The sequence below is a fragment of the Echinops telfairi genome, unplaced genomic scaffold (assembly GCF_000313985.2).
Source record: "Echinops telfairi isolate 266 unplaced genomic scaffold, ASM31398v2 ScPeMD7_7469;HRSCAF=8507_1, whole genome shotgun sequence".
In the NCBI taxonomy this organism is placed as follows: domain Eukaryota; kingdom Metazoa; phylum Chordata; class Mammalia; order Afrosoricida; family Tenrecidae; genus Echinops; species Echinops telfairi.
The window spans coordinates 148,761,726-148,779,064 of record NW_022111373.1 but is presented as its reverse complement, the minus strand read 5'-3'; the positions used below and the strand labels follow the sequence as shown (position 1 = coordinate 148,779,064).

The window sequence follows — 17,339 nt, the reverse complement described above, 5'->3', positions numbered from 1 at the left end:
TGGTCTACCCAGACCAACAAGTGAGGTTTGGAGTTTGGCTAGACAGTCCTCCCAGAAGGGTTGCTGAGGCCCTGAATGAAATCGTCCCGGAGAGGAGGCGGCAGGAACAGCAGTGGGAAGAGGAGAGACAGAGGACGGGGCCTTGGGCCCATGAGAGAGTGGGCAGCCCCCACACTGGCCTCTTGAGGTGCTGGTCTGAGTGGAGCTGTGCTTGTGGGGAGGGCCAGGGGAGGTAGCTTCTCCAAGATGTGACCCGTCCGCATGTTCTTGATTGGACCTGGCTCCCTCTGCCCACCCCTCCCTGTGTGCCCCTGCATGCTCACTGCACCCCATGCCCGTCACCCACCTCGGTTTCGCAGTGCCTGTCGCCACAGGATCCTTCCTATGAGTCCGGTCCAGGCGGCCTTCACCTCCGCCGAGCTTGCCTGCAGAATGTAGGTGTCCTGCGACCTCCGGCGCCGGCGGAACCAGATCTCGAACCGCAGACCGCTGTCGCCCACATTCTCGGTCATCCCGATCTCCGCTGTCTGGTCACAGCAGACACCAGTGTCCACAGGGCCCAGTGCCTTCTTTGTGGCAGCCTGCCTGCCTGTCTGCACTGCCACCACCCTCCCCCCAACCCTGTGTGGCCTCAGTGCAGCCAGGAGCAGGATAGCTGCCCCTGGCCTCAGTTTTGCCGTTTGGTAAGGGAGGAGCCAGTCCAGAAAGACCTAGGCCTCAGGCACTCCCTCGCCCATACCCTGCTTTGGCCCGTGAAGACCCGTACGGTTTCGAGGTCCCTCGAGAACGCCCCAGACAGGCCCATGTACAGGATGGTCCTCGGTTGGAGGGGGCTGGCTGTGAGGAGACCCCTGGGAGCCTGCCAGGTCTGGCCACAGTCGCCTGTGCGCCCCACACTTGAGATGGCTGAGGGCACACCTGCTCCCACAGTGGCCCAGTTCCACCCTGGACTCTGCGGCTCTGGGGCGAATGTGGGCCGGCGCAGCGGCGGCGGCGGCACTACCTTGAAGGACTGCTTGTACACATAGATGTCGTAGCCACCGTCCGCCTTCTTGGTCTTGCTGAACAAGATGAGGTCCTCAAAGAGGAACACCTGCCGCAGGTACTTCCTCCGCCCGCAGCAGACCACAAACTCGTCCTGGCACCTCAGGGGCCCCTGCTCCTTCAGGTTCACCTGTGGGGAGGTGGCATGGTCGGCGACATTGGCCATGTCGGAGACAGCCGGCAAGGCCACACTTCCATCGTCTCTGCAGAAACCCCCCAACGAGCCTTCCTGGTGGCGCTGCAATGGCCCTGGGGTTGTATTGCTGCTTTGCTAAAAACAAGTCCACTCAGCAGCTCAGGCTGACAGCCCCACCCCCACCCCCAGCCAGACTGGACCCCACTGCCCAGCATCCAGCCCAGGCTACCTGGGAGGAGGTAGCTCCAAGCCCTACTGCCCACCAAGGGCAGCATAAAAGCTGGCTTTCATAGCCACGTGTGGGGCCGGGAAGCAGCCACTGCTGGGGCCCTTCCACCTGCTCCTGACAGGCAGCTTTAGCAGGTCCGCAAGTCACCATGGCCCCTGCATCTGTGGAGGCTGCAGCGCACGCCCCACTTTAAAGTCCTCGGAGACATTGTAACAGCCCCTACTGAAAACCATGTCATCCCAGCAGCCTCCCCGCGCCCGGCCTGGCTGAGCGTGGGCCTCGTCTCACCCAGCTGCTGGCAGCTGGCTAACCTGTCCCACACAGGCACTGCCCCTCCCCACAGGCCGATGAGCGGTGGCCACCCTCAGGGGCCACAGGAAAGCCCGGCCAGCACGGCTGCATGGCCCAGCGTGTTTTGAGCCCCGAGCTACCGCCTTGAGATTCTCAGCATGGCTCTACGGAGGGCCCACGGTGCCCCTCTGTCCAGCCCGTCCCACAGCTGGCCTGGCCATGGGAGGTGCAGCGCCCCCGCCAGGGCAGGGGCCCTGCGCACGCGTGTGCGCACTCACATCGCAGCCGCGCACGGCGTCCATGGCCAGCAGGTCGTTGCCGTGGCGCAGCTGGAAGCGGACCATGCTCTCCGCGGCCCGCAGCTGGCGGAGCTCCTGCTCCCGCGCGGGGCTGCGCCCGGCCTCCTTGACCAGGTCTCCGAGCAGCAGCGCGTACTTGCTCATGCGCTGCACCGGCTTCAGCAGGTAGGACGCCAGGTCCATCTTGTCTCCCAGCGCCTGCTGTTTGGCCTGCGGGGTGGGGTCCAGGCAAGCGGGTGGGCTGGAGCCTGCTGGGGGCGGGTTGGGGCGGGGCAGGGTGCAGTGGGGCGGAGCCGACCTTGAAGAAGGCGTTGCCATGGCTGCTGAGCAGAGCATCAGAGAGGGGCTTGTTCTTGCTGTAGAGCGCATACATGCCGAACTGCTCCTCCTGGAGAAGGGGGATTGCACTGGGGTCTGCAGGCCGCGCCACCCAGCGCAGATGGACACATGCACACATGGGTACACGGGGACTCACAAACACGGGAACACATGAGTATACATGGACTTGCAAACACAAGTACACACGGATTTGCAAACAGGCAAATACAGGTGCACACGGACTTGCAAACATGGGTACACACGGACTCGCAAACACAGATACACACAGACTTGCAAACACAGGCACACATTAGACTGGACACGTATGCCGACATAGATGTGTGTGGACACACACAATACGTATACAGAGTCTGACACAATGTAAACACACAGACTTAAACACACATGGAGGTAAAGACGCACACTCGAACAGACACACAGGGAAATGCAAAGGCAGGCACACATGACACAATGGACATACACCGGACACAGAAACATACATGGACAGAGACAGATCCATATACACAGACACACACAGCTATACCCATAAATTCTTGGAGACACAGACACACACTGACAGATACATGGACTCAGACAGACATTCGAGCCCTGACATTACCGTAGAGACACGCAGGTCTAAATAGGGACACACCTAGACACAGACACACAGATACATGGCACACACCCCGCCTCCATGACCGTGAGAGAGTCTGAGCTGGGCACAGACCCCGGTGTCCCTCACCAAACTGGCAGTATGTTTTAAGACTAACAGACATGTTCTGGGGAGAAGGAAAACCCCCGAATGTGGGTGCTATAGATAAACCAGGGCTTTTCATAGCAGCACCTCAAGTTCTGTGACAAGTGAGTGGGGTTTGATCACAATGGCAGTGGACTTAGCTGTGAACTTGAGACCGCAGTCCCTGGACATGGTGCACTCTTCTGCCTGTTTGGTTTTCCTTCTGGCCCTGCTGCAGTGAAGGTTTGCACTGTGAAGGGCTTACTCCGGGTGCTGGGAACAAGGCCTTGTGGCTGAAACACCATTTCAGGGCCTGCTAGGGGCTTTCGGACCTTCTCAGTCTCTGTTTTTATTCCAACATCCAAACAACTCTGAGATGTGAAGTCTTAACATTTTGTTTTTAAATGCGAAAAATATAACTCTTCTGCCATTTGGATAATTGGATGAAGTGCTACAAGTGTGAAAACATTATCCCCCAGAGAGAAAAGGCTGTTCAACGGATCCGGAAGAACCTGCAAAAAACGGAAGTTACTCGCCCATGAAAGTGCTGAAATGACCAGCTCTGAATGCGCGGTCGCTCACACGGGTAGACACTAGATGATTTCAACTCAAGCCAGGTGTGCCTCAGGGCTGTGCTCTCTCACCATCCTTCGGCCATGCGTGTGCTGAGCACACGCGAGAGAAGCTAGACTTCCGTGAGAAGCACTGGGCACCAGGATGGGAGGAGGAATCGCGAGCAGCGTGTGGTGTGTGGACGCGTACAACCTTGCTTGGCGAAGGTGAAGAGCACTTGGAGAAGGTAGGGATGAGGACCAGAGTCTACAGCCATCGGTGTGGATGACACCTCCAGAGAGAGAGAAACGGGGACCCTCGTAGCACCGTGATGAGGAGAGAAAGCTGGAAGTTGTCCAGCGCTTCCTTTTACATGGACCCACAACCGACACCCAAGGAAGCAGCAGAGAAGCCGAAGGATGCACTGCACTGGGTGAATCTGCGCGCGCGCACACACACCCTCTTGAAAGGGCTAACAAGCAAAGATGGCACTTTGCATATTGCAAGGCATTTCCTGCCGACTCATCTGCATGTGGAAGCCGGTGATAAGTAAGGAATTGGGGAAGGGCTGTGCCTCTGAACAATGGTGTTGACTTGAAGCGCATCGGCTGCTCTGGGGCTTCCAGGAGAAAGGGGTCCTGAGAGCTCGGCTGCAAACAATATAGTCGGTGGTTCAAACCCACCAGCCTGCTTGCTCCTCAGGCACACAGACAGGGCTGTCTGTGCTCATCTCAGTGTGGTCTCAGAAGGCCCCACAGGGGGCTGCTCGGCGTCGGAGTCGACTTGGGACAGTGGGCGGGGTCCTTCTGTGTTCCAGAAGAATCATCTGCCTTGGAAGGACAGCCAGAAGGCCCCCTAGAAGGGAGAGGTGGAGACTGCATCGAATGCACTTGGACGTGAGGTCCGCAGGGACCAGTCCCCGGTCAAGTGGAGGGGCAGCGGGAAAGGAGATCTTCAGAAAGAGGTGGATGCTGTGAGGACGGGGAGGGCGGCGCGGGGCTGGACAGGCTCCTTCGGTTGCACCTGTGGTCTCCAGGAGCCGGGACGGACTCAGTAGCGTCTGACAACACCACACTTCACGGCTGAATAGATTTTTAAGGGCAGTCCAGTGAACGGCCTTTGTCCTTTTGTTTGTTATCCTGGCCACTGAAGGCCCCACTGCCTGGGACCCTACCCCTCGCATATGTGTTGAATTTCCAGTATGTTCAACATGTCATTAAAGGCAAATGCGAAAAACCATCCTGCTCATGATGGAGAGGAGAGTCACAGAGAACGGATCTCCTCACCCCAGTTCAGGTCCACAAAGGCTGTCCCCAGCACTCGGTGAACTGGCCTGCATGCCCCTGGGGGGCAATGGACACAGGGAGAGGGTCTCAAGGGGGACCGAGTGTGGGAACTCCTGGCAGTGGGCCTGGGCTGGAACAGGCAGCACCACCGCTTGGCCCCTGGGGCTGTGGGGAGATTAGACCGGCCAGTGGGGAAGCTCCCCACATCATGTCTAGCAGGCCTGGTCTGTCCACAGTCAGGAGCTGTTACACCCCCCCCCCCACACACACACACACACACATCCTCTATGCAGGCATGTGCAATGACTGGTCACCTGTGAAGAATACATGTCCTACACATGTACTGGAGCATCCCAATCCTCCAGCCGGTAGGATGGCGCTGGCCCACGCCGGGGACAGGGCCCGGTGCAGGGACTCACATGTTTCAGGAAGCCACGGCCCACGGCCAGCGGGCAGTGCCGGCAGCGCTCCAGCTCCCTGAGGAAGTGCTGGCCGTGGAAGCCGTGCAGCTTCTCCAGGTTCCCAAAGATGGTCCCGCGCTTCCCCCTCAGGTCCTGGGGCAGGTCTGTCCTCTCCATTTCTGGAAAATAGTTGTCGATGACATAGCCTAAGGACTTGACATACTCTCTCTCCGTGGACACCATCTCGGCCACTATGTGGTGCAGGCGGCTGGAAGACAGAGAGAGCAGGCTGGACACTATGGCTACGTGGTGGGGCTGCCCCACGCGGACATGGAGCGGGCAGTCGGGGTGAGGGGTGCCATGGGCAAAAACCAGAGATGCTGCCTTTTCTGGAGTGAGTGTTTCGAGCCCGGTTCACCCTTGGGCTCTTGCAAAACCTGGACCCGCTGCTGTGACTGTGAGGAGCACTGTGGTCGTTACACAATCTGTGGTCAATTTGATAGGATTAAGAGTGAAGGGGTGGAGTCTAGCCTGCCAATCAGGCATAGCCAATGAAGCCTCAGTGTGGGCATGGGCTGAGGATTGGAGTGGGCATTCTCCTGAGGATTCTGGGAGCGCTCTAGCTCAGCTCACTCCCTGAGAGACTCTCTCCTTACAAGACACATGGGGCTCTGCTGATCGCAGTGACAGCAGCCCTGGGCCTGGAGGAGCCGTGTGGAGACCCACTCCAGTGCTGAGATGCTTCCACCATCAATGGGTCCACAAGACTATCCTCCCACTGGCCTGTGGTCTTCCTGCATTAGGCATCATTGCATGTGTCTTGTGAGTCTGAAGAGGTCTTTATACACTGGTGTTGGACAGATGGGCTAATATCAGACGGATGGACTTGATCTGGACTGGGCTGGGATGCTTTCTTAATGTACTTAATGGATAGAAAGCTCTTTCTTATACACATGAATGTGTCTCTGAATCTGTTTCTCTAGTCAACCCAGACTAACACAAGCATGCTTGAGAAACAGGAGTCCACCTCAAGGAGTCAGGAGGGGCTGAGGGGCGGGCTGTGGGGCTGGCTCCAGGTCCCCACCTGCGCCTGCAGCACCTGCCAGTGCCCACAGGGTATCACTAACTGCCTGCACCACGGGAGGGGTGGGGAGGAGTGGGGGGGGACAACAGACGTGACCCTTTACTGAGCAGCTTTCTTTAGCAGCTTGGGAGGGGTCCTCTGAGACATAACCTCTGACCTTTCCCTGTCGGGAGCAAAGAGGTGTGAACACAGCAAAAATTCCAGGGAACATTTGGTCCAACAGACAGACAGGCCCCAGGAACCCGGCCTCCACTACCAGGAGAACCAACTCAAGCCCACCACTGACTTCAAAAGCCCCTGTCAAACAAGGGGGCAGGGGGATGCAGAGCAAAAGCTTAAAATACAGCAGAGACCAGACTCATGGGTCTGATAGGGGCTGCCAGAACCCACGGGACAGTGACCCTAGGACACCCTTCAAGCCTGGGACTGAGCCCACCCCCAGGGTCCTCCTGCAGCCAAACTACAGTGGGGCCCAGGAGGTGACCGCTAAATGCTAGAATGCCCTGCTCAGCAGTTGCCACGGGAGATCAAAGGGCGGCGTTGCTGAGTCCCCAAAAGCCCAGCAGGCGGGAACAGGCAGGAGAGAAAGATCCAAGTCCTGGATCGGTAAAAGAAGAGGCCCGGAGTCAGTGTGTGGGAGCGGACCCCGGTATGTCTGCCTCGAAGGCAAGCCTGTGGTACGCTGAGGACGCTGACCCTGGCCCTCACGGAGGACACGTCCCCCTCACCTTCCCACACGTGGCCTCCCGTCCCCGTTGGGGGCGGGGATCCTGGAGGGAGAGGACAGGCTGCGGTTCCGGGGCGCTGTGGGGGTCTCAGTGGCCACGGAGCCGGTCACCTCCAGCCCCCTGATGTGCACCCCGGTGTGTGCCGGCTGGCGGGGCTCCCTGGGGCCAGCAGGCAGGACGGCCTCCCAGCTCTGCGTTTTCATCATCTTCTTCAGGGACTGCTTCCTGAGACGGGGCCCTGCGGCCCGGGAAGACGCAGGGGTGGAGGGGGAGCTGCTGTCTGGGGGGTCCCCCAGGGCAGGTACTCCTGGGCCCCAGTGCATGTCCTCCTGTGCAGGACTGGCCTCCCGGGGGGATAGCAGTGAGCTGCAGCCGGGGCGGAGTTCAGGAAGGGCCTGCTCCGGGCAGCTGGGTGGCGGAGACCACAGGGCCTGGCTGGGCCTTGGCTCCCTGGCGGCATCTGCCTGTAGGCAGCAGCTCCCCACACACTCCGGGTCTTCCCTGCAGGGCGGCCTCCACCCAGCTGCCTGGAGACAGAGAGGGGGCAGGTCAGTGAGGGATGGGCAGGGTGTAGGTCTGGGATAGCTCAGGTAGGCCCAGGCAGGACAGAGAGACGGACAGCCAGAGGAACAAACACACACACACAGAGCCCTGGACGCTGTGGGGCGCAGCGGGGGGGAAGAGGAAAAGGCCTGATACCCCCACCCACCCCTTCAGCCCTCCCCACCCACCCCTATCATTCTTTGCCCACTCCTCAGGGGCTCATGGGGACAGGGTCCCATGAGCAACAGGGTGGAGTCAGGCGATCCCTAGGGTGGGGCCCCACAAATACCGGGGTGGGAGTGGTCTCATGAGGCTCAGCAAGGAGGCGCAGGGTCTGTGTCTGGCCAGGTGCACCCACCAAGGCCGCTGCCTCCTGCAGGGCTGGGATCCCTTCATGTCCCTCACTCTGGCTCCCAGGGGTGGGTGGCTCCTTGGGGTGGATGGTGAGCTCGGGTTCTCTTTCCAGCCAGTGTGGGACCTACGAGGGCAAGGAGGAGCCAGCAAGATGGGTCATCCTGGGTCAACAGGCACTATGGCGTGTTCTGACTGGGCCAAACGCGAGCCCCTGTCCTCGGCTGGCCCTAGAGCAAGTCAACAGAAAATGAAGGTCTGGGTGGGCTGGGCAGCCACTGGCCGTCGGTCACCATCCCAGATGGGCACAGACAGGAAACTTCACGAGAAGGCCAGAGCCAGGGAGCCGGCAAGCTCAGAGCCCCTGGGAGCAGCAACACAAAACCGGCCAGCAGAGCTGAGTCGGCCCAACTCCCAGGCCGGGTCCACCTCCAGCTTCACGAGAAAAGTACGTTCTAACTGGTGTGGCGATTTGGATTTAAGCTCCGTGACAGAATAAGCTCTCAATCTCCCTTCCATTGACTCAATTCTGACTCACAGCAGGACAGGGCAGAACTGTCCTTGTGGGTTCCAATCCTGAACTGTCAAGGGGAGTAGAAAGCCCAGTCTGTCTCCCATGGAGCAGCTGGTGGTCTTGAACTGCTAACCTTGCGGTTAGCAGCCCAAAACGTCACTCACTGTACCACCAGATTCTCTCAGTGACTCATAGCGACCCCCGAGGGTTTCCAAGGATGTCACTGTCTACGTAAGCACCAAGCCCAGTCTTTCTCCCTCAGAGCAACTGGTGGGTTTGAACTGCCGACCACGTGCATCATAGCTCAGGGCATGACCACCTCGCCACTGGGGCTCCGTGTGCCACCAGACTAGTCAGCCTATGAAAGGAAATCAAGCCCACTTCCATTCCCAGGAGCTGCCAGCGTGAGCGGTGCCCACTGCGCTCCCTCTGGGCCTGGGGACACTGACCTGGGCTGGCCCCTGCTCGCTGGGCCGCAGCCCCTGCAGGCCCTCCAGCCACTGCAGGCACTGGTTGGAGGCTCGGACCAGCCTGTGTACCTCCTCGTCCACCCGGTCGTACAGCCTGGTGGCCGCCCGGAGGGCATCCCTGGAAGAGAGAGCAGAGTGGTAAGTCCCATCTCCACACAGAGACAGCTTTTCAAAGGGGGCCGGGAACGCCGAGAGGGCGCCTGCAGCGATGGGGCCCAGGGGACGGGATGGGGACACCACAGTGTACTAGGATCCATGCAGTCACGTGTGTTTGCATCATCAATGAAAACCACATACAACGGGACCTTCTCCTCGCAGCACACGAACGAGGGTCAGCTCTGGGTCCTGGCAAATGGGAGGGCGCTGCCAGGGGAAGAGCCGACTCTGGCAGAGTGGTCCGGGGGGGACCTGCTCCCCATGCCCAGGGCAGACTGCGAGCTCCCAGGGGCGGCCACCGCCCTCCCATGGGCTCTGGGAGCCCTGCAGCGGGGGCAACTCACCGGCCGTCCTCACTGGCACCCAGCGCATCCCTCCTCAGCCTCGCCAGGACGGCACCGCCCTCCAGCCTTAGGGTGACCAGCAGGGGCTCTTCCAGGACTTGCTGCATCACGGCCCTGTGCCTGTGGATGAGCTCGGTCGCTTCCTGCCGGGCGAGAAACATGCATGCAGTCTGCTCCAAGGGGTCCGTCTGCCTTACCGCTGCAGCCCTGCACCAAGGGACCCCCATGTTAGCGCCACCCCTACTCCAAGGAGGCTCTCCCTCTGTGTTAGCAGCAGGCCCGCCCTCAGGGAACCCCCACCACCTATTGCTGCCCACCCAGTGGGTTCCAACACATGACAACCCCGTGTACAGCAGGGTGTCACTCTGCCCAGTCCTGCCCCTTCTCAAAATGGTTACGTTCGAGCCCACAGCGGCAGCCACTCTGTTGATCCGTGTCTCCAGAGGGTCTTCCTCGTCAGCTCCTTGGAAGTGAGGGTGGCAGGACTTCACCTCATCTATTTCCACCCCAGTGTCCGGAGACACCAGTCTGTAGAGAAGGACGTGCTTGGTGAAGTAGATGGGCCCCCTCCAGCAGACAGACTGACATGGTGGCTGTGGCACTGGGTCCAAAAAGAAGAACCATGGCGCCTGCAGAGCAAGACCTGGTGGAGTTCCCTCCTGTCCTCCATGGGGGTCACTGGGAGCCGGAACCAGCTGGACCGCACCGAACAACAGCAAAGAGATCTTTTGCGGCAGAGGTGCTCAACACAATATGTAGCTTGATTTCTTGACTGCTGCTTGAGGAGCCCCGGTGGTGTAGTGGTCAGGAGTTGAGCTTCAATCCGCATGGTCCGCAGTTCAAAACCACTAGCAGCTCCTCGAGGAAAAACTGGGCTTTCCACTCCCGTCAATAGTTGCAGTCTTGGAAACTCACAGGGGAGTCACTGGGTCAGCATCGACTCAATGGCAGTGAGGTGATGTTGTTTTTGTTAACTTCCATGATCACTGACTGTGGATCTCAGCAACATAAAACCCTTCCAACACCAATCAATTCTCCATTTATCATGTTGTGACTGATTGGCCCAGCTGTGAGGATTTCTGCGTTCTTTCCGTTGAAGAGTAATCCAAACTGAAGGCTGCAAGTTTTACTTCCACCGATGTTGTCTTTGTTCCTTAAGCGCTCTAAGTCCTCTTGGGTTTGGGTCAGCAAGGCTTCCTACAGGGTGTTAACAGGTCTTCCTCCAACCCTCATGCCAAGTTCTTCTCCATGCAAACCCGGCTCCTTGGATTACTTGCTCAGCATGCAGACTGAATACAGACATGAGAAGATACAACCCCGACACACAGCTTTCCTGAGTGGAAACTAGGTAGAATCCCCTTCTTCTATTGCAGTGGTTCTCAACCTGTGGGTCACAACCCCTGTGGAGGTTGCCCGGTCCTTTCACAGGGGTCGCCTGATTCATAACAGTAGCAAACCCGCAGTGATGAAGTAGCAACGGAAATCGTGTATGGTTGGGAGTCACCACATGAGGGGAACTGTGTGCAAGGGTCTTGGCGTGAGGGAGGTGGAGAACCCCTGTGTTACTGGAAGAACCGCCTCTTGCTCCACATCCAGGTTCCACAGGGACACATCCACTTGTTCTGGAGTCACCAGAGCTTATTGGGATCCACACCGTCACGTTTTTGTGTGAGCATAAAACCTACCTAAACATCATTCTAGTATTTGCTTTCGACCAAGATCCATCCAGCAGCAGCAATGAAACCCTCATTCCTTGTCTTCTTCGGAACCCAGCTTGAACTTCTGGGAGTTCCTGACAATGTACTTCTGCCACCGTTTCAAAATTATCTTTAGAAAAACGTTACTTGCATCGGGTCTTAATGGTATTGCCCGATAATGTCCACATGTGTTGGGTCACCTCTCTTTGGAATGGGCACAAGCATGGCGCTCTTCCAGTTGGCTAGCGAGGTAGCTGTCTTCGAAATGGCTTGGTACAGATGGTGGGAGTGCTTCCAGGTGTGCATCCACTTGTGTAAACATCTGGCGGTGGTCCCTCAATCCCTGGGGCATGCCTTCATGGAAGGCAGCGTGGGCTTCTTCCTTCGATACCGATGGTTCTTCATCCTCTGTTACCTCCTGGAATGGCTGCACGTGGGCCGTGACTACGCATACCTTCCTCCTTCTCTTGATGGTTCCTGCATTACCCGACAATTTGCCCACGGAATCCGTCAACACGGCCGCTCGCAATGCTGAGCACCTTTTGCTTTTCGAACTCCAGGTCTGCACACACTTCAAACACTTTGCCTTCTCACTCCCGCCCTCTGAAGTCTCCTGCCCGTCTGTTCTCCCGACCTCCGGGGGTCGCCGTGAGTTAGTACCGACTCGATGGCAGTGAGTAGCAGGAGCTTCAAGATCAAGTTTCCATCTTCTCCGTTGGTGATGTTTTCTTTCTTTCCTTCCTGTCTTCGTCATGACTTCCAGCTTTCTTCAGTACGATGCCCTCCCATCACCTGTCTGATCTGCGGTTATTAAGGTCCCAACACATCAGATCCATTCTTGAGATGGTTTAGATGCAGGTGGGACAGACACACGGCCTTACTCAGGCATTTATGGACTTGTTTCTATTTTCTTCAGCTTCAACCTGCCCTTGTGTATGAGCAATTGATGATCTGTTGCAAAGTCGGCCCCTGGCTTTGTTCTGAGCGATGATGCTGAGCTTCTCCATTGCCTCTTTGCACAGATGTGGTTAATGGCATCCCTGTCTATTCCATCCAGCGGCGGTCATGGATAGAGCCATCCTTTATGTGGTTGAAAAAAGGGATTCCCAATGAATAAGCCATTTGATTTCACAAGATTCTATCTTGTCGTAGCATGCATGGTTTCCATCAGCAAGGCCATATTTGAGAATGTGTTTTCCTTTCTTGTTTCTAACTTTTGCGTTCCAATCACCAGCATCTATCAGTGGATCTTGGTTACATGGCTGTTACACATCAGGCCACAAAAATTAGTAAAAAATCTTTAACTTCATCTTTTACACTAGCAGTTGGTGCCTACATCCAAATAATCATCATGTTAATTGTCTCCCCTGTAGGCATGTGACCCTCACCAGCAGCACTGTACTTGAGGGCAGATTCTGAAATGTTTCCTTTGAACAAATGAGTAAGATGCTGGTCCTCTTCGATTTGTCTTGCCTGCCATAGTAAACCGCAAGACTGTCCGATTCAAAATGGCAAGTCCAGCCCATTTCAGCCCACTCATGCCTAGGGACCTGAGGCTACGGCATCAGATAATGTGCACTGCTCCTCACAAAGTTTACAAAAAGGCCTTTAAAAAACATGTTTTTAGAAAATAGGTGGCCAGGTCTTTCTTCCTCACCTGCCTAGCTCTTGACGTGGTGCTAAAACCTCCCACCCTCTTTCAACGTCAAATTCTGTGCCCACACCACTGGATATTAGGATGTGTATACTCATGATAAGTGATGGCTACAAAAGTAAGCTAACAATAGGATTACATTTTCAAAAACTTTAAGACACCATAAAGAAATAGAACCTGTCCACCACCGGTGACCCGACTTATAGTCCAACTCTCAGTGGCTTAGCTTCCTGCATCACAGCAACACAGGAGCCACCGCTGTGAGACACACTGACAGGTGTCGACTGGCAGCAGGCATGCCAGTGGCCCACATTCCTGGTTTTCAAATGAAAAAGGAAGCACCACTGTGTGACCTCGCCCAGACGTGGGCACCCAGTCAGAGCAGGGAGCGGAGCCCCACACACTGACAGGAGGTGGGGCGTCTGAGGAGCATGCCAGTGGCATCAGACCCGCCGTCAGACTGGGCGCACACAGGTCCTGCCCCTGGACCTTGGCCCCACACCCACGGGAAGCCTCCGGGGTCCGTGGTCCTTGTCACCAGCCCACCCGCCGTCTTGCCTGGGTCACGCACTCTCAACAGCAGTCACTGTGCCACGAGGACCTGCCACCAAATCCCGAGGGGCATTTCCTCCTCAGCAGGGCAGGGTGTTCCGGAGGACAGCCAGGAAGGCCCGATCGCTTGCTAATTAAAAGGAGGTCTGGTGGGTTACACCTTGCTTGAGCTGCTAACCCCAAGTCAGTGGTTCAAAACCACCTGCTGCTCTGCGAGAGAAAGATGAGGCTCTCTGCTCCCATAGAGGGTTGCAGTCTCGGGAAACCCACAGGTGTAGCTCTACCCTGTCCGCTAGGACCGCCATGAGTCACAATCGGCTCCTGACAGTACGTTGGTTTTAGAGCATCCAAGAGTTTCAAAGTTTCTACCACAGATGACGAGGAGACTAGACATTTGTTTTCGTCTTGGCTGAGCCTGTGCCCCCACGTATCTGTCAAGAGGCGTGTGAGGACCTACCTGTGCTGTACCTGGGGCTCTGCGGGTGCTGAGGGCGCAGAGCGCATCTTGTAGGAAAGCAAAGGCTTGCTTGCAGCTTGCCATGAAGGGCTCTAGCTTCTGTCAAGGCACAAGGGGCGGGGAGACAGCGGTAGGAAAGCTGTGTTAGACGCCGGGAGAAACAGCTCCGCGTCCCGGGAGTGCGATTCATCGCTCAGCAGCAAAAGACGGCAACGCGTGACGCGTGCTCTTCAGGGGATCCGGTGGAACCATGGAGGAGAGCGGCCCACCTCTCCCAGCCCAGGGGTGGGCTCATTCTCAGACAAGTGGGCGCTTCCCCTGCCTTCCACATCTGGGCTATGAGGGGTGGCTAGGGTGGTGTGGCCCATGGGGTAAGGCACTTTCCTGATGTGAAGAAAAGTGCCCAGACCAGTGCGTGGCCCCTTACCCTTCGGAAGCACACCCAGTCGCGGTGGCTGTAGGGAAAGGTGCCGTCCAGCTCTGCGGTCAGCTGCGAGCTGTCAATGAGCTTGTGCAGGGCCTTCAGGGAGCTCACCACATCGCACTGCCAAGAAATGACGTCCCGGGGTTGGGGCCACAGACCGCTCTCCTGGGGGACCGGCCCTTGCGAAGGGTTTGCTTCTGGGAGGATGGCTCCTGGCGGGATGAGGCCTGCCCTCTGGTCTGCCTGGGTGGTTATCACTGGGCAGCATGTGGCTGCTTCCAGCTAGAAGGTGAGAGCGAGTGAGAGAAGGGGCCACAGGGAACCGAAGCAAAGCCCGCCATGAACACAGACACAAACCAGTGGAAAGGAGAGAGGGCGGCCGGACGAGCGGAGAGGAACGGGGCAGAAAGGTAGAGGAGGATGAAAGGGTCCCCCCTCTTTCAGCATGGCAGAGTTGACCTTTCTCAGATAAAAACCACAAACTCCAAGTGCAAGACCATGATCCAGACGCTCAGGAGGGTGACCGGAAGCTATGTGGTAGGAGCAGTTAGCATGGCGCAGGGTCCCCATTGTTGTGGTAGTCTGTGTGTATGATGAGACGTGTAGGGCGGAAACTCTGATAGCAACTGGGTATCTCCCTGTCTGAAAAGCCGGAGAACAGACCTGGGGGTGGTTGAGTGGGGGTTGTGCCACAGCCATGGGAAAGGGAAAGCAGGTTCCCAAGGAAGAAACCGGGGAAGGTGGTCCCGGGAGAGTGTGTCAACCCGGCGGGAGTCTCTGTACACATGGGGCAGACCGAAAGCAGGGTGCGGCTGAAGGCTCAAAGAACCGAACCAGCCCACTGAAGGTGGTTACGAGTTTCCACTTTGAGTCGAGCCAGGCGAGGCCCATGCTGAAATAACCCTCCAGAGGTTTACAACAGAGTCTAGTTTCCACAGCGGCGCATTCACTACGTCCTGGTTGTCATCTGACACACGAATGTGTGTCGGGACCGATTCTCAACGGGAAAAATAATCCAGAGGACAATCCCGAGATGATGCAGATGCCAGCCTTCTCAGAGAAGGACTTTAAAGCAGCTGTTGTGACTGTGTTCAGTGAGGCAAAGGAACGTGTGCTGCAATGGATGGAGGAAAATCTCTGCAGAAATTTAAAAAAAATTTTTTTTGCTCACTGGAAACTTCATGTGGTTACATAATCTGATGTCAACTTGCGACTATTAAGAGTGGAGGGGTGGAGTTTAGCTTGTCAATCAGGTCACAGCTTGATGACCTCATTTGGAGCTGCCATGGAGATAAGTAGCTCGCTGGCGGTGGGGTTCCCACTCAATGCCTGGGAGACATTCCTGCTGACAAGCCACATGGAGCTATGCTAGAGTCTTGGGAGCCGGAGGAACCACAGAGAGACCTGTGCCAGTGCTGAGATGCTTCCACCGCCACTGGATCCACAAGACTTTCCACTCACTGGCCTGTGATCTTCCTGTATTCGGCATCATTGCATGGGTTGTGTGAGTCTGAAGAGGAATTTACAGACTGGTATCAGATATATGAGTTAATATCGGACTTAGGGACTTCATTTGGACTGGGCTGGGATGTTTTCTTAATGTGCAATTACTCTTTGATATAAGACTCTTTCTTACAAACATGAGTTTCCCTGGATTTGTTTCTCTAGTTAACCTGGACTAACACACTTCATAACGGAGTAAGTCCAATATCTGGACTAGAACCAGTCATTAGATAAAAATATCATTTGAAGACGTCAGAGTAACGAGATAGTGGCTCTGACGACAGCTCAATAGCTCGCTGTATCTGAAGACGAGGGAGAAGACTCTTCTCAGCTGCCCGTGGGGCAGTATCAATCAGCATAACTGAAGTCCTGAGCTAACACGGCCAGGAAAGAAACGCTTCCCAAGAGATGACGGGTGAGAGCTTCTCCAGTTTGGTGGCAGAGTTCACGGATTCTAAATATCCAGCAGGGCGGAAGCAGGGCATATATAAAGAAAATGAGGTCAAGGCACACCCTGGCCAAGTTGTTGCCTCTAAAGAGCATGAAACGAATCCATCATGCACCAGAGGAGGCCATGTGCACGCGGAGCAGTAAAGGTCTGATTAGCGTGGGCTCCGCATCCGAAACGATGAGGGCCAGAAGACACGAGAGCAACCTATTAAAACAGCGGAAGGAAAAACAACAAACAAAAACCGACACTAGATACCGATGGTCCCCGAGAATCTATACCTACAGTGGCCCCTTTCCTGTCTGTCTTTTCCTCACACCTTACTGTCAATAGTCTGTACTGCATACAGTGGTGCAACATTTGATTTGCTGAGGCTGCCGTCTTCCAGTGTTCACGCACAGATGTTCGATTTTATGATCTTAGGTTCAAGACGCGCCAGTGTTCTGAAATGAAGCCTGAAGCGGGAGAAGTACTCAGAGCACCTCAGCACCGACGTATCGCAAGTTACGACCAACTCACATCCTAGCTCAGGCACTGCCTGCAGAGAAAACACCCTGCCAGAACGCAGGCACAATGGAGACGGTTCCAGATAACAGGAAAGCAGCAAGAGGAGGAGAGACAAACAGCCTGGTGGGGAAGAAAGTCCAGGTTTTCCATTACTTTGTCAGACTCCCGCAGACCGTAGGGGGTGAGAGCTGGGTTTCCAGGCTCCCCCAGGGCCGCAGGCACCAATGCGACCTGTGAGGGAATGCGCCCTCACCCACGGTAGCAGATACACCTTTCACCCAGATGTGCGCCCTCACCCACAGTATCAGATACACCTTTCACCCAGATGTGCACCCTCACCCACAGTATCGGATACACCTTTCACCCAGATGTGCACCCTCACCTACGGTAGCGGATACACCTTTCACCCAGATGTGCACCCTCACCTACGGTAGCGGATACACCTTTCACCCAGATGTGCGCCCTCACCCACGGTAGCGGATACACCTTTCACCCAGATGTGCGCCCTCACCCACGGTAGCGGATACACCTTTCACCCAGATGTGCGCCCTCACCCACGGTATCGGATACACCTTTCACCCAGATGTGCGCCCTCACCCACGGTAGCGGATACAC

General features: G+C 56.5%; 1 protein-coding gene across 1 annotated transcript in view; it reads right to left on the bottom strand.

Annotated features, from left to right (window-relative positions):
• Positions 1–17,339, bottom strand: part of PLEKHG4B (pleckstrin homology and RhoGEF domain containing G4B) — a 58,173-nt gene that overhangs the window by 14,934 nt on the left and 25,900 nt on the right. The window contains exons 15-25 of the mRNA XM_004698405.1: positions 14,270–14,386; positions 13,843–13,941; positions 9,483–9,625; positions 8,962–9,100; positions 8,006–8,125; positions 7,105–7,631; positions 5,311–5,560; positions 2,298–2,387; positions 1,979–2,209; positions 1,004–1,174; positions 347–527 (exon numbers count right to left, since the gene is read on the bottom strand). Of these exons, the coding sequence (XP_004698462.1) occupies positions 347–527; positions 1,004–1,174; positions 1,979–2,209; positions 2,298–2,387; positions 5,311–5,560; positions 7,105–7,631; positions 8,006–8,125; positions 8,962–9,100; positions 9,483–9,625; positions 13,843–13,941; positions 14,270–14,386 (2,068 nt within the window). The remainder of the gene's footprint in view (positions 1–346; positions 528–1,003; positions 1,175–1,978; positions 2,210–2,297; positions 2,388–5,310; positions 5,561–7,104; positions 7,632–8,005; positions 8,126–8,961; positions 9,101–9,482; positions 9,626–13,842; positions 13,942–14,269; positions 14,387–17,339) is intronic.